This window comes from Xiphophorus maculatus, chromosome 14 (genome assembly GCF_002775205.1).
Source record: "Xiphophorus maculatus strain JP 163 A chromosome 14, X_maculatus-5.0-male, whole genome shotgun sequence".
Lineage (NCBI taxonomy): Eukaryota > Metazoa > Chordata > Actinopteri > Cyprinodontiformes > Poeciliidae > Xiphophorus > Xiphophorus maculatus.
The window spans coordinates 13,443,068-13,458,175 of NC_036456.1; the positions used below are offsets into that span (position 1 = coordinate 13,443,068).

General features: G+C 49.1%; 2 protein-coding genes and 1 long non-coding RNA gene across 3 annotated transcripts; all 3 read right to left on the reverse strand.

Annotated features, from left to right (window-relative positions):
- Window positions 1–1,344: 1,344 nt before the first annotated feature.
- LOC111610773 (integumentary mucin C.1-like) lies at window positions 1,345–1,998 on the reverse strand (the record flags this gene model as incomplete). Its single annotated transcript, XM_023345629.1, has 1 exon — window positions 1,345–1,998. A coding segment is annotated over one exon (654 nt), but the record flags the coding sequence as incomplete, so codon positions are not given.
- A 4,776-nt stretch (window positions 1,999–6,774) lies between these two features.
- LOC111611069 (mucin-5AC-like) lies at window positions 6,775–13,943 on the reverse strand (the record flags this gene model as incomplete). Its single annotated transcript, XM_023346691.1, has 3 exons — window positions 6,775–6,972; window positions 12,075–12,689; window positions 13,140–13,943. Coding segments are annotated over 3 exons (1,617 nt in total), but the record flags the coding sequence as incomplete, so codon positions are not given.
- On the reverse strand, window positions 7,594–8,395 carry LOC111611116. The gene is made up of 3 exons (XR_002753891.1): window positions 8,301–8,395; window positions 7,762–7,823; window positions 7,594–7,677 (listed from the first exon to the last, which is right to left on the reverse strand). It is a non-coding gene; the product is annotated as an uncharacterized LOC111611116 (long non-coding RNA).
- Window positions 13,944–15,108: the final 1,165 nt, after the last annotated feature.

Sequence of the window (15,108 nt, forward strand, 5' to 3'; positions counted from 1 at the left end):
TGGGGTTGCAGCAGCTGTGGTTGTGGTTGGTGCTGCTGTGGTTGTGGTTTTTGCAGCTGTTGTGGTTGAAGGAATTGTTGTTGTGATTGGAGCAGCTGTGGTTGTGGTTGGTGCAGCTGTTGTGGTTGAAGGAATTGTTGTTGTGGTTGCAGCAGCTGTGGTTGTGGTTGGTTCAACTGTTGTGGTTGAAGGAATTGTTGTTGTGGTTGGAGCAGCTGTGGTCGTGGTTGGAGTTGCTGTGTTTGTGGTTGTTGCAGCTGTTGTGGTTGAAGGAATTGTTGTCGTCGGAGCTATTGTTGTTGTGGTTGGAGCTTCTGTTGTTGTGGTTGAAGCTGCTGTGGTTGGTGCAGCTGTTGTTGTTGAAAGAATTGTTGTTGTGGTTGGAGCAGATGTGGTTGTGGTTGGAGCAGCTGTGATTGTGGTTGGAGCTCCTGTGGTTGTGGTTGGTACAGCTGTTGTGGTTGAAGGAATTGTTGTTGTGGTTGGAGAAGCTGTAGTTGTGGTTGGAGATGCTGTGATAGTGGTTGGTGCAGCTGTTGTGGTTGAAGGAATTGATGTTGTGGATGAAGCAGCTGTTGTGGTTGGAGCTGTTGTGGTTGGAGAAGCTGTTGTAGTTGCAGCAGCTGTGGTTGTGGTTGGAGCAACTGTTGTTGTTGTTGGAGCAACTGTTGTTGTGGTCGGAGCTGCTGTGGTTGTGGTTGGAGAAACTGTTGTGGTTGAAGCCGTTGTGGTTGTGGTTGTAGCTGCTGTTGTTGTGGTTAGAGCTTCTATTGTTGTGGTTGGAGCTGCTGTGGTTGTGGTCAGTGCAGCTGTTGTTGAGGTTGGTGTCTCTGTTGTTTTGGTTGGAGCAGCTGTGGTTGTGGTTGGAGCTGCTGTGGTTGTGGTTTGTGCAGCTGTTGTGGTTGAAGGAATTGTTGTTGTGGTTGGAGCATCTGTGGTTGTGGTTGGAGCTGCTGTGGTTGTGGTTGGAGAAGCTGTTGTGGTTGCAGAAGCTGTGGTTGTGGTTGGAGAAACTGTTGTGGTAGCAGCCTCTGTGGTTGTGGTTGGAGCTGCCGTTGTTGTGGTTGGTGTCTCTGTTCTTGTGGTTGGAGCTACTGTAGTTGTGGTTAGAGCTTCTGTTGTTGTGGTTGCATCTGCTGTGGTTGTGCTTGGTGCAGGTGTTGTGGTTGAAGGAATTGTTGTTGTGGTTGGAGCAGCTGTGGTTGTGGTTCGAGCTGCTGTGGTTGTGGTTGGTGCAGCTGTTGTGGTTGAAGGAATTGTTGTTGTGGTTGGAGCATCAGTGGTTGTGGTTGGAGCCGCTGTGGTTGTGGTTGGAGAAGCTGTTGTGGTTTCAGAAGCTGTGGTTGTGGTTGGAGAAACTGTTGTGGTAGCAGCCACTGTGGTTGTGGTTGGAGCTGCTGTGGTTGTGGTTGGTGCAGCTGTTGTGGTTGAAGGAATTGTTGTTGTGGTTGGAGCAGCTGTTGTTGTGGTTGGAGCAGCTGTGGTTGTGGTTGGAGCTGCTGTGGTTGTGGTTGGTGCAGCTGTTGTGGTTGAAGGAATTGTTGTTGTGGTAGGAGCGTCAGTGGTTGTGGTTGGAGCTGCTGTGGTTGTGGTTGGAGAAGCTGTTGTGGTAGCAGCCGCTGTGGTTGTGGTTGGAGCTGCTGTTGTTGTGGTTGGTGTCTCTGTTCTTGTGGTTGGAGCAACTGTAGTTGTGGTTAGAGCTTCTGTTGTTGTGCTTGGAGCTGCTGTGGTTGTGCTTGGTGTAGCTGTTGTGGTTGAAGGAATTGTTGTTGTGGTTGGAGCAGCTGTGGTTGTGGTTGGAGCTTCTGTGGTTGTGGTTGGTGCAGCTGTTGTGGTTGAAGGAATTGTTGTTGTGGTTGGAGCAGCTGTGGTCGTGGTTGGAGTTGCTGTGTTTGTGGTTGTTGCAGCTGTTGTGGTTGAAGGAATTGTTGTCGTCGGAGCTATTGTTGTTGTGGTTGGAGCTTCTGTTGTTGTGGTTGAAGCTGCTGTGGTTGGTGCAGCTGTTGTTGTTGAAAGAATTGTTGTTGTGGTTGGAGCAGCTGTGGTTGTGGTTGGAGCAGCTGTGATTGTGGTTGGAGCTCCTGTGGTTGTGGTTGGTACAGCTGTTGTGGTTGAAGGAATTGTTGTTGTGGTTGGAGAAGCTGTAGTTGTGGTTGGAGATGCTGTGATAGTGGTTGGTGCAGCTGTTGTGGTTGAAGGAATTGATGTTGTGGATGAAGCAGCTGTTGTGGTTGGAGCTGTTGTGGTTGGAGAAGCTGTTGTAGTTGCAGCAGCTGTGGTTGTGGTTGGAGCAACTGTTGTTGTTGTTGGAGCAACTGTTGTTGTGGTCGGAGCTGCTGTGGTTGTGGTTGGAGAAACTGTTGTGGTTGAAGCCGTTGTGGTTGTGGTTGTAGCTGCTGTTGTTGTGGTTAGAGCTTCTATTGTTGTGGTTGGAGCTGCTGTGGTTGTGGTCAGTGCAGCTGTTGTTGAGGTTGGTGTCTCTGTTGTTTTGGTTGGAGCAGCTGTGGTTGTGGTTGGAGCTGCTGTGGTTGTGGTTGGTGCAGCTGTTGTGGTTGAAGGAATTGTTGTTGTGGTTGGAGCATCTGTGGTTGTGGTTGGAGCTGCTGTGGTTGTGGTTGGAGAAGCTGTTGTGGTTGCAGAAGCTGTGGTTGTGGTTGGAGAAACTGTTGTGGTAGCAGCCTCTGTGGTTGTGGTTGGAGCTGCCGTTGTTGTGGTTGGTGTCTCTGTTCTTGTGGTTGGAGCTACTGTAGTTGTGGTTAGAGCTTCTGTTGTTGTGGTTGCATCTGCTGTGGTTGTGCTTGGTGCAGGTGTTGTGGTTGAAGGAATTGTTGTTGTGGTTGGAGCAGCTGTGGTTGTGGTTCGAGCTGCTGTGGTTGTGGTTGGTGCAGCTGTTGTGGTTGAAGGAATTGTTGTTGTGGTTGGAGCATCAGTGGTTGTGGTTGGAGCCGCTGTGGTTGTGGTTGGAGAAGCTGTTGTGGTTTCAGAAGCTGTGGTTGTGGTTGGAGAAACTGTTGTGGTAGCAGCCACTGTGGTTGTGGTTGGAGCTGCTGTGGTTGTGGTTGGTGCAGCTGTTGTGGTTGAAGGAATTGTTGTTGTGGTTGGAGCAGCTGTTGTTGTGGTTGGAGCAGCTGTGGTTGTGGTTGGAGCTGCTGTGGTTGTGGTTGGTGCAGCTGTTGTGGTTGAAGGAATTGTTGTTGTGGTTGGAGCGTCAGTGGTTGTGGTTGGAGCTGCTGTGGTTGTGGTTGGAGAAGCTGTTGTGGTTTCAGAAGCTGTGGTTGTGGTTGGAGAAACTGTTGTGGTAGCAGCCGCTGTGGTTGTGGTTGGAGCTGCTGTTGTTGTGGTTGGTGTCTCTGTTCTTGTGGTTGGAGCAACTGTAGTTGTGGTTAGAGCTTCTGTTGTTGTGCTTGGAGCTGCTGTGGTTGTGCTTGGTGTAGCTGTTGTGGTTGAAGGAATTGTTGTTGTGGTTGGAGCAGCTGTGGTTGTGGTTGGAGCTTCTGTGGTTGTGGTTGGTGCAGCTGTTGTGGTTGAAGGAATTGTTGTTGTGGTTGGAGCAGCTGTTGTTGTGGTTGGAGCAGCTGTGGTTGTGGTTGGAGCTGCTGTGGTTGTGGTTGGTGCAGCTGTTGTGGTTGAAGGAATTGTTGTTGTGGTTGGAGCAGCTGAGGTTGTGGTCGGAGCTGCTGTGGTTGTGGTTGGAGCTGCTGTGGTTGTGGTTGGTGCAGCTGTTGTGGTTGAAGGAATTATTGTTGTGGTTGGAGCATCAGTGGTTGTGGTTGGAGCCGCTGTGGTTGTGGTTGGAGAAGCTGTTGTGGTTTCAGAAGCTGTGGTTGTGGTTGGAGAAACTGTTGTGGTAGCAGCCACTGTGGTTGTGGTTGGAGCTGCTGTGGTTGTGCTTGGTGCAGGTGTTGTGGTTGAAGGAATTGTTGTTGTGGTTGGAGCAGCTGTGGTTGTGGTTCGAGCTGCTGTGGTTGTGGTTGGAGCTGCTGTGGTTGTGGTTGGTGCAGCTGTTGTGGTTGAAGGAATTGTTGTTGTGGTTGGAGCGTCAGTGGTTGTGGTTGGAGCTGCTGTGGTTGTGGTTGGAGAAGCTGTTGTGGTAGCAGCCGCTGTGGTTGTGGTTGGAGCTGCTGTTGTTGTGGTTGGTGTCTCTGTTCTTGTGGTTGGAGCAACTGTAGTTGTGGTTAGAGCTTCTGTTGTTGTGCTTGGAGCTGCTGTGGTTGTGCTTGGTGTAGCTGTTGTGGTTGAAGGAATTGTTGTTGTGGTTGGAGCAGCTGTGGTTGTGGTTGGAGCTTCTGTGGTTGTGGTTGGTGCAGCTGTTGTGGTTGAAGGAATTGTTGTTGTGGTTGGAGCAGCTGTGGTCGTGGTTGGAGTTGCTGTGTTTGTGGTTGTTGCAGCTGTTGTGGTTGAAGGAATTGTTGTCGTCGGAGCTATTGTTGTTGTGGTTGGAGCTTCTGTTGTTGTGGTTGAAGCTGCTGTGGTTGGTGCAGCTGTTGTTGTTGAAAGAATTGTTGTTGTGGTTGGAGCAGCTGTGGTTGTGGTTGGAGCAGCTGTGATTGTGGTTGGAGCTCCTGTGGTTGTGGTTGGTACAGCTGTTGTGGTTGAAGGAATTGTTGTTGTGGTTGGAGAAGCTGTAGTTGTGGTTGGAGATGCTGTGATAGTGGTTGGTGCAGCTGTTGTGGTTGAAGGAATTGATGTTGTGGATGAAGCAGCTGTTGTGGTTGGAGCTGTTGTGGTTGGAGAAGCTGTTGTAGTTGCAGCAGCTGTGGTTGTGGTTGGAGCAACTGTTGTTGTTGTTGGAGCAACTGTTGTTGTGGTCGGAGCTGCTGTGGTTGTGGTTGGAGAAACTGTTGTGGTTGAAGCCGTTGTGGTTGTGGTTGTAGCTGCTGTTGTTGTGGTTAGAGCTTCTATTGTTGTGGTTGGAGCTGCTGTGGTTGTGGTCAGTGCAGCTGTTGTTGAGGTTGGTGTCTCTGTTGTTTTGGTTGGAGCAGCTGTGGTTGTGGTTGGAGCTGCTGTGGTTGTGGTTGGTGCAGCTGTTGTGGTTGAAGGAATTGTTGTTGTGGTTGGAGCATCTGTGGTTGTGGTTGGAGCTGCTGTGGTTGTGGTTGGAGAAGCTGTTGTGGTTGCAGAAGCTGTGGTTGTGGTTGGAGAAACTGTTGTGGTAGCAGCCTCTGTGGTTGTGGTTGGAGCTGCCGTTGTTGTGGTTGGTGTCTCTGTTCTTGTGGTTGGAGCTACTGTAGTTGTGGTTAGAGCTTCTGTTGTTGTGGTTGCATCTGCTGTGGTTGTGCTTGGTGCAGGTGTTGTGGTTGAAGGAATTGTTGTTGTGGTTGGAGCAGCTGTGGTTGTGGTTCGAGCTGCTGTGGTTATGGTTGGTGCAGCTGTTGTGGTTGAAGGAATTGTTGTTGTGGTTGGAGCATCAGTGGTTGTGGTTGGAGCCGCTGTGGTTGTGGTTGGAGAAGCTGTTGTGGTTTCAGAAGCTGTGGTTGTGGTTCGAGAAACTGTTGTGGTAGCAGCCACTGTGGTTGTGGTTGGAGCTGCTGTGGTTGTGGTTGGTGCAGCTGTTGTGGTTGAAGGAATTGTTGTTGTGGTTGGAGCAGCTGTTGTTGTGGTTGGAGCAGCTGTGGTTGTGGTTGGAGCTGCTGTGGTTGTGGTTGGTGCAGCTGTTGTGGTTGAAGGAATTGTTGTTGTGGTTGGAGCGTCAGTGGTTGTGGTTGGAGCTGCTGTGGTTGTGGTTGGAGAAGCTGTTGTGGTTTCAGAAGCTGTGGTTGTGGTTGGAGAAACTGTTGTGGTAGCAGCCGCTGTGGTTGTGGTTGGAGCTGCTGTTGTTGTGGTTGGTGTCTCTGTTCTTGTGGTTGGAGCAACTGTAGTTGTGGTTAGAGCTTCTGTTGTTGTGCTTGGAGCTGCTGTGGTTGTGCTTGGTGTAGCTGTTGTGGTTGAAGGAATTGTTGTTGTGGTTGGAGCAGCTGTGGTTGTGGTTGGAGCTTCTGTGGTTGTGGTTGGTGCAGCTGTTGTGGTTGAAGGAATTGTTGTTGTGGTTGGAGCAGCTGTTGTTGTGGTTGGAGCAGCTGTGGTTGTGGTTGGAGCTGCTGTGGTTGTGGTTGGTGCAGCTGTTGTGGTTGAAGGAATTGTTGTTGTGGTTGGAGCAGCTGAGGTTGTGGTCGGAGCTGCTGTGGTTGTGGTTGGAGCTGCTGTGGTTGTGGTTGGTGCAGCTGTTGTGGTTGAAGGAATTATTGTTGTGGTTGGAGCATCAGTGGTTGTGGTTGGAGCCGCTGTGGTTGTGGTTGGAGAAGCTGTTGTGGTTTCAGAAGCTGTGGTTGTGGTTGGAGAAACTGTTGTGGTAGCAGCCGCTGTGGTTGTGGTTGGAGCTGCTGTTGTTGTGGTTGGTGTCTCTGTTCTTGTGGTTGGAGCAACTGTAGTTGTGGTTAGAGCTTCTGTTGTTGTGCTTGGAGCTGCTGTGGTTGTGCTTGGTGTAGCTGTTGTGGTTGAAGGAATTGTTGTTGTGGTTGGAGCAGCTGTGGTTGTGGTTGGAGCTTCTGTGGTTGTGGTTGGTGCAGCTGTTGTGGTTGAAGGAATTGTTGTTGTGGTTGGAGCAGCTGTTGTTGTGGTTGGAGCTGCTGTGGTTGTGGTTTGTGCAGCTGTTGTGGTTGAAGGAATTATTGTTGTGGTTGGAGCAACTGTTGTTGTGGTCGGAGCTACTGTGGTTGTGGTTGGAGAAGCTGTTGTGGTTGCAGCAGCTGTGGTTGTGGTTGGAGCAGCTGTTGTTGTCGTCGGAGCTACAGTGGTTGTGGTTGGAGCAAGTGTTGTTGTGGTTGGAGCTGCTGTTGTTGTGGTTGGTGTCTCTGTTGTTGTGGTTGGAGCAACTGTAGTTGTGGTTAGAGCTTCTGTTGTTGTGGTTGGAGCTGCTGTGGTTGTGGTTGGTGCAGCTGTTGTGGTTGAAGGAATTATTGTTGTGGTTGGAGCAACTGTTGTTGTGGTTGTTGTCTCTGTTGTTGTGGTTGGAGCTACTGTAGTTGTGGTTAGAGCTTCTGTTGTTGTGGTTGGAGCTGCTGTGGTTGTGGTTGGTGCAGCTGTTGTGGTTGAAGGAATTATTGTTGTGGTTGGAGCAACTGTTGTTGTGGTCGGAACTACTGTGGTTGTGGTTGGAGAAGCTGTTGTGGTTGCAGCAGCTGTGGTTGTGGTTGGAGCAACTGTGGTTGTGGTTGGAGCTGTTGTGGTTGATGCAGCTGTTGATGTTGAATGAATTGTTGTTGTGGCTGAAGCTGCTGTGGTTGTGGTTGGAGCTGCTGTTGTTGTGGTTGGTGTCTCTGTTGTGGTTGGAGCAACTGGTGTTGTGGTTGGAGTAGCTGTGGTTGTGGTCGGTGCCTCTGTTGTGGTCGGAGAAGTTGTGGTTGTTGTTGGTGCAGCTGTTGTTGTTAAAGGAACTGTGGTTGTAGTTTGATATGAGCATTAGTAAAGCAGTACTGCATCACTCAAAATGTCAATCGTTTTGGTAATGTACAGAATTACATTTTTTATGGATGTTTTTTACTTTGCTTACCTAAGTCTCCAACAATAACCGATGACGCTTCCACCGAGAATTCAGTTATGTTTGGTGCCTCATTAATTAAAACATTTTCGATTGCTTGATTACTAGGAACATCTGTTGCTTGAAATTCGAGGTCCAGCGTGTTGATAACTGATCCTCTTCTGCAAATATAGAAAAACAAAACCTCCTTCATACAAAAGGCTAATTTAGAAGACGTAAATGTGTTTTTTTTTCTATGTCAGTACCTGAATGAGATAATAATCATTCCCAAGAATGACCTAAATGCTTGTTTGTAGAGGGGATGAAGCTGCAAAGAAATGATGTGAAATCAATTACTTGCTCTCTGTTTTACAATATTATAACTCAGAATTTGAATTAGTAAAAACATAAATACACTACTTTTACAGGATAAAACAATACATTATCATGACTCATCTTACTTCAAAACATTGAGAAGCTATGTAATTAATACAATCACTTAAAATATTTGAGTGGTAAAAGATCATTGTATTTTCTTATTACAATATTTTTTTGGCAATAAAACTCAGTTCCAAATTTCCCTCATCTTTAAATAGTGTTTTAATCCATCTAACAATTGTGTATATTTTCTTTATTCTTGATAAAATAGGGTTCTGTTTCCTACCTGGATTCTAAAGCAGAATTTTATTCTGCTTTAGATCATAATACGAGGACTACTGCTATGCCATTGTAAGACAGTATAATTTTATCTGATTTAAAAAAGAAAACATAGAAATAATTATGATATCAAGAGAATACAACTTACACGATTCCACAAAAGTTGGGATCGTTGGCTGAAAGAATCTGAAGAATTGATTTCAAGATTGTTGGTAAAGGTATCAGTAGGAGACCTAAAGTTCATCCGGCGGAAAACTCTCATCTCATTTGTGCTAATGGTAGTTGCTACTGTTGTAGAAATTGTTATAGATGCAGTTGTTGTTGGAGCAGATGTTGTCGTGGTTGGTGCAGGTGTTGTGATTGGAGAAGCTGTGGTTGTGGTTGGAGCCGCTGAGGTTGTGGTTGGAGCAGCTGTGGTTGTGGTTGGAGCTGCTGTTGTTGTGGTTGGAGCTACTGTAGTTGTGGTTAGAGCTTCTGTGGTTGGAGCTGCTGTTGTTGTGGTTGGAGCTACTGTAGTTGTGGTTAGAGCTTCTGTGGTTGTGGTTGGAGCTGCTGTGGTTGTGGTTGGTGCAGCTGTTGTGATCGAAGGAATTGTTGTTGTGGTTGGAGCAGATGTGGTTGTGGTTGGAGCTGCTGTGGTTGTGGTTAGACCTTCTGTTGTGGTTGGAGCAGCTGTGGTTGTGGTTGGAGCTGCTGTGGTTGTGATTGGTGCAGCTGTTGTTGTTGAAGGAATTGTTGTTGTGGTTGGAGCAGCTGTGGTTGTGCTCGGAGCTGCTGTGGTTGTGGTTGGAGCAGCTGTTGTGGTTGAAGGAATTGTTGTCGTCGGAGCTATTGTTGTTGTGGTTGGAGCTTCTGTTGTTGTGGTTGAAGCTGCTGTGGTTGGTGCAGCTGTTGTTGTTGAAAGAATTGTTGTTGTGGTTGGAGCAGCTGTGGTTGTGGTTGGAGCAGCTGTTGTGGTTGAAGGAATTGTTGTTGTGGTTGGAGCAGCTGTGATTGTGGTTGGAGCTCCTGTGGTTGTGGTTGGTACAGCTGTTGTGGTTGAAGGAATTGTTGTTGTGGTTGGAGCTGCTGTAGTTGTGGTTGGAGAACCTGTTGTGGTTGCAGCTGCTGTGGTTGTGGTTAGAACTGCGATGGTTGTGGTTGGAGCAACTGTTGTTGTGGTTGGAGCTGCTGTTGTTGTGGTTGGAGCTGCTGTGGTTGTGGTCGGTGCAGCTGTTGTGGTTGAAGGAATTGTTGTTGTGGTTGGAGCAGCTGTGGTTGTGGTTGGAGCTGCTGTGGTTGTGGTTGGTGCAGCTGTTGTGGTTGAAGGAATTGTTGTTGTGGTTGGAACTGCTGTTGTTGTGGTTGGTGTCTCTGTTGTTGTGGTTGGAGGTACTGTAGTTGTGGTTGGAGAAGCTGTTGTGGTTGCAGCAGCTGTGGTTGTGGTTGGAGCTGCTGTTGTTGTGGTTGGTGTCTCTGTTGTTGTGTTTGGAGCTACTGTAGTTGTGGTTGCAGCCGCTGTGGTTGTGGTTGGAGCTGCTGTGGTTGTGGTTAGTGCAGCTGTTGTGGTTGAAGGAATTGTTGTTGTGGTTGAAGGAATTGATGTTGTGGTTGGAGCAGCTGTGGTTGTGGTTGGAGCACCTGTGGTTGGTGTCTCTGTTGTTGTGGTTGGAGCTACTGTAGTTGTGGTTAGAGCTTCTGTTGTTGTGGTTGGAGCTGCTGTGGTTGTGGTTGGTGCAGCTGTTGTGGTTGGAGCTGCTGTGGCTGTGGTTGGAGAAGCTGTTGTGGTTGCAGCAGCTGTGGTTGTGGTTGGAGCAACTGTTGTTGTCTTCGGAGCTACTGTTGTGGTTGGAGCAACTGTTGTTGTGGTCGGAGCTGCTGTGGTTGTGGTTGCAGCCGCTGTGGTTGTGGTTGGAGCAACTGTTGTTGTGGTTGGAGCTGCTGTGGTTGTGGTTGGAGCTGCTGTTGTTGAGGTTGGTGTCTCTGTTGTTGTGGTTAGAGCTTCTGTTGTTGTGGTTGGAGCTGCTGTGGTTGTGGTTGGAGCTGCTGTGGTTGTGGTTGGTGCAGCTGTTGTAGTTTCAGCTGCTGTTGTTGTGGTTGGAGCAACTGTTGTTGTGGTTGGAGCTGCTGTGGTTGTGGTTAGAACTGCAATGGTTGTGGTTGAAGGAATTGTTGTTGTGGTTGGAGCAGCTGTGGTTGTGGCTGGAGCTGCTGTGGTTGTGGTTGGTGCAGCTGTTGTAGTTTCAGATGCTGTTGTTGTGGTTGGAGCAACTGTTGTTGTGGTTGGAGCTGCTGTGGTTGTGGTTAGAACTGCGATGGTTGTGGTTGGAGCAACTGTTGTTGTGGTTGGAGCTGCTGTGGTTGTGGTTGCTGCAGCTGTTGTGGTTGAAGGAATTGTTGTTGTGGTTGGAGCAGCTGTGGTTGTGGTTGGAGCTGCTGTGGTTGTGGTTGGAGCTACTGTTGTTGTGGTTGGAGCTGCTGTGGTTGTGGTCGGTGCAGCTGTTGTGGTTGAAGGAATTGTTGTTGTGATTGGAGCAGCTGTGGTTGTGGTTGGAGCTGCTGTGGTTGTGGTTGGTGCAGCTGTTGTGGTTGAAGGAATTGTTGTTGTGGTTGAAGGAATTGTTGTTGTGGTTGGAACTGCTATTGTTGTGGTTGGTGTCTCTGTTGTTGTGGTTGGAGGTACTGTAGTTGTGGTTGGAGAAGCTGTTGTGGTTGCAGCAGCTGTGGTTGTGGTTGGAGCTGCTGTTGTTGTGGTTGGTGTCTCTGTTGTTGTGTTTGGAGCTACTGTAGTTGTGGTTGCAGCCGCTGTGGTTGTGGTTGGAGCTGCTGTGGTTGTGGTTAGTGCAGCTGCTGTGGTTGAAGGAATTGTTGTTGTGGTTGGTGCAGCTGTTGTGGTTGAAGGAACTGTTGTTGTGGTTGGAGTAGCTGTTGTGGTTGGAGAAGCTGTTGTGGTTGCAGCAGCTGTGGTTGTGGTTGTAGCTGCTGTTGTTGTGGTTAGAGCTTCTGTTGTTGTGGTTGGAGCTGCTGTGGTTGTGGTCGGTGCAGCTGTTGTGGTTGAAGGAATTGTTGTTGTTGTTGGAGCAGCTGTGGTTGTGGTCGGAGCTGCTGTGGTTGTGGTTGGAGCAACTGTTGTGGTTGGAGCTACTGTTGTTGTGGTTGGAGCTGCTGTGGTTGTGGTTGGTGCAGCTGTTGTGGTTGAAGGAATTATTGTTGTGGTTGGAGCAACTGTTGTTGTGGTCGGAGGTACTGTGGTTGTGGTTGGAGAAGCTGTTGTGGTTGCAGCAGCTGTGGTTGTGGTTGGAACAACTGTTGTTGTCGTCGGAGGTACAGTTGTTGTGGTTGGAGCAACTGTTGTTGTGGTTGGAGCTGCTGTTGTTGTGGTTGGTGTCTCTGTGGTTGTGGTTGGAGCTATTGTAGTTGTGGTTAGAGCAACTGTTGTGGTCGGAGATGCTGTGGTTGTGGTTGGAGCTGCTGTTGTTGTGGTTGGTGTCTCTGTAGTTGTGGTTAGAGCTTCTGTTGTTGTGGTTGGAGCTGCTGTGGTTGTGGTTGGTGCAGCTGTTGTGGTTGAAGGAATTGTTGTTTTGGTTGGAGCAGCTGTTGTTGTGGTTGGAGCTGCTGTGGTTGTGGTTAGTGCAGCTGTTGTGGTTGAAGGAATTGTTGTTGTGGTTGGAGCAGCTGTGGTTGTGGTTGGAGCTGCTGTGGTTGTGGTTGGAGCTACTGTTGTTGTGGTTGGAGCTGCTGTGGTTGTGGTCGGTGCAGCTGTTGTGGTTGAAGGAATTGTTGTTGTGGTTGGAGCAGCTGTGGTTGTGGTTGGAGCTGCTGTGGTTGTGGTTGGTGCAGCTGTTGTGCTTGAAGGAATTGTTGTTGTGGTTGAAGGAATTGTTGTTGTGGTTGGAACTGCTTTTGTTGTGGTTGGTGTCTCTGTTGTTGTGGTTGGAGGTACTGTAGTTGTGGTTGGAGAAGCTGTTGTGGTTGCAGCAGCTGTGGTTGTGGTTGGAGCTGCTGTTGTTGTGGTTGGTGTCTCTGTTGTTGTGTTTGGAGCTACTGTAGTTGTGGTTGCAGCCGCTGTGGTTGTGGTTGGAGCTGCTGTGGTTGTGGTTAGTGCAGCTGCTGTGGTTGAAGGAACTGTTGTTGTGGTTGGAGTAGCTGTTGTGGTTGGAGAAGCTGTTGTGGTTGCAGCAGCTGTGGTTGTGGTTGTAGCTGCTGTTGTTGTGGTTAGAGCTTCTGTTGTTGTTGTTGGAGCAGCTGTGGTTGTGGTCGGAGCTGCTGTGGTTGTGGTTGGAGCAACTGTTGTGGTTGGAGCTACTGTTGTTGTGGTTGGAGCTGCTGTGGTTGTGGTTGGTGCAGCTGTTGTGGTTGAAGGAATTATTGTTGTGGTTGGAGCAACTGTTGTTGTGGTCGGAGGTACTGTGGTTGTGGTTGGAGAAGCTGTTGTGGTTGCAGCAGCTGTGGTTGTGGTTGGAGCAACTGTTGTTGTCGTCGGAGGTACAGTTGTTGTGGTTGGAGCAACTGTTGTTGTGGTTGGAGCTTCTGTTGTTGTGGTTGGTGTCTCTGTGGTTGTGGTTGGAGCTATTGTAGTTGTGGTTAGAGCAACTGTTGTGGTCGGAGATGCTGTGGTTGTGGTTGGAGCTGCTGTTGTTGTGGTTGGTGTCTCTGTTGTTGTGGTTGGAGCTACTGTAGTTGTGGTTAGAGCTTCTGTTGTTGTGGTTGGAGCTGCTGTGGTTGTGGTTGGTGCAGCTGTTGTGGTTGAAGGAATTGTTGTTTTGGTTGGAGCAGCTGTTGTTGTGGTTGGAGCTGCTGTGGTTGTGGTTAGTGCAGCTGTTGTGGTTGAAGGAATTGTTGTTGTGGTTGGAGCAACTGTGTTTGTGGTTGGAGCAACTGTTGTTGTCGTCAGAGCTACTGTTGTTGTGGTTGGAGCTGCTGTGGTTGTGGTTGGAGCAAGTGTTGTGGTTGCAGCCGCTGTGGTTGTGGTTGGAGCTGCTGTGGTTGTGGTTAGTGCAGCTGTTGTGGTTGAAGGAATTGTTGTTGTGGTTGAAGGAATTGATGTTGTGGTTGGAGCAGCTGTGGTTGTGGTTGGAGCACCTGTGGTTGGTGTCTCTGTTGTTGTGGTTGGAGCTACTGTAGTTGTGGTTGGAGAAGCTGTTGTGGTTGCAGCAGCTGTGGTTGTGGTTGGAGCTGCTGTTGTTGTGGTTGGTGTCTCTGTTGTTGTGTTTGGAGCTACTGTAGTTGTGGTTGCAGCCGCTGTGGTTGTGGTTGGAGCTGCTGTGGTTGTGGTTAGTGCAGCTGCTGTGGTTGAAGGAACTGTTGTTGTGGTTGGAGTAGCTGTTGTGGTTGGAGAAGCTGTTGTGGTTGCAGCAGCTGTGGTTGTGGTTGTAGCTGCTGTTGTTGTGGTTAGAGCTTCTGTTGTTGTGGTTGGAGCTGCTGTGGTTGTGGTCGGTGCAGCTGTTGTGGTTGAAGGAATTGTTGTTGTTGTTGGAGCAGCTGTGGTTGTGGTCGGAGCTGCTGTGGTTGTGGTTGGAGCAACTGTTGTGGTTGGAGCTACTGTTGTTGTGGTTGGAGCTGCTGTGGTTGTGGTTGGTGCAGCTGTTGTGGTTGAAGGAATTATTGTTGTGGTTGGAGCAACTGTTGTTGTCGTCGGAGGTACAGTTGTTGTGGTTGGAGCAACTGTTGTTGTGGTTGGAGCTGCTGTTGTGGTTGGTGTCTCTGTGGTTGTGGTTGGAGCTATTGTAGTTGTGGTTAGAGCAACTGTTGTGGTCGGAGATGCTGTGGTTGTGGTTGGAGCTGCTGTTGTTGTGGTTGGTGTCTCTGTTGTTGTGGTTGGAGCTACTGTAGTTGTGGTTAGAGCTTCTGTTGTTGTGGTTGGAGCTGCTGTGGTTGTGGTTGGTGCAGCTGTTGTGGTTGAAGGAATTGTTGTTTTGGTTGGAGCAGCTGTTGTTGTGGTTGGAGCTGCTGTGGTTGTGGTTAGTGCAGCTGTTGTGGTTGAAGGAATTGTTGTTGTGGTTGGAGCAACTGTGTTTGTGGTTGGAGCAACTGTTGTTGTCGTCAGAGCTACTGTTGTTGTGGTTGGAGCTGCTGTGGTTGTGGTTGGAGCAAGTGTTGTGGTTGCAGCCGCTGTGGTTGTGGTTGGAGCTGCTGTGGTTGTGGTTAGTGCAGCTGTTGTGGTTGAAGGAATTGTTGTTGTGGTTGAAGGAATTGATGTTGTGGTTGGAGCAGCTGTGGTTGTGGTTGGAGCACCTGTGGTTGGTGTCTCTGTTGTTGTGGTTGGAGCTACTGTAGTTGTGGTTAGAGCTTCTGTTGTTGTGGTTGGAGCTGCTGTGGTTGTGGTTGGTGCAGCTGTTGTGGTTGGAGCTGCTGTGGCTGTGGTTGGAGAAGCTGTTGTGGTTGCAGCAGCTGTGGTTGTGGTTGGAGCAACTGTTGTTGTCTTCGGAGCTACTGTTGTGGTTGGAGCAACTGTTGTTGTGGTCGGAGCTGCTGTGGTTGTGGTTGCAGCCGCTGTGGTTGTGGTTGGAGCTGCTGTTGTTGTGGATGGTGTCTCTGTTGCTGTGGTTGGAGGTACTGTAGTTGTGGTTAGAGCTTTTGTTGTTGTTGTTGAAGGAATTGGTGTTGTGGTTGGAGCAGCTGTGGTTGTGGTTGGAGCTGCTGTTGTTGAGGTTGATGTCTCTGTTGTTGTGGTTGGAGCTACTGTAGTTGTGGTTAGAGCTTCTGTTGTTGTGGTTGGAGCTGCTGTGGTTGTGGTTGGTGCAGCTGTTGTGGTTGCAGCTGCTGTTGTTGTGGTTGGAGCAACTGTTGTTGTGGTTGGAGCTGATGTGGTTGTGGTTAGAACTGCAATGGTTGTGGTTGGAGCAACTGTTGTTGTGGTTGGAGCTGCTGTGGTTGTGGTTGCTGCAGCTGTTGTGGTTGAAGGAATTGTTGTTGTGGTTGGAGCAGCTGTGGTTGTGGTTGGAGGTACTGTGGTTGTGGTTGGAGAAGCTGTTGTG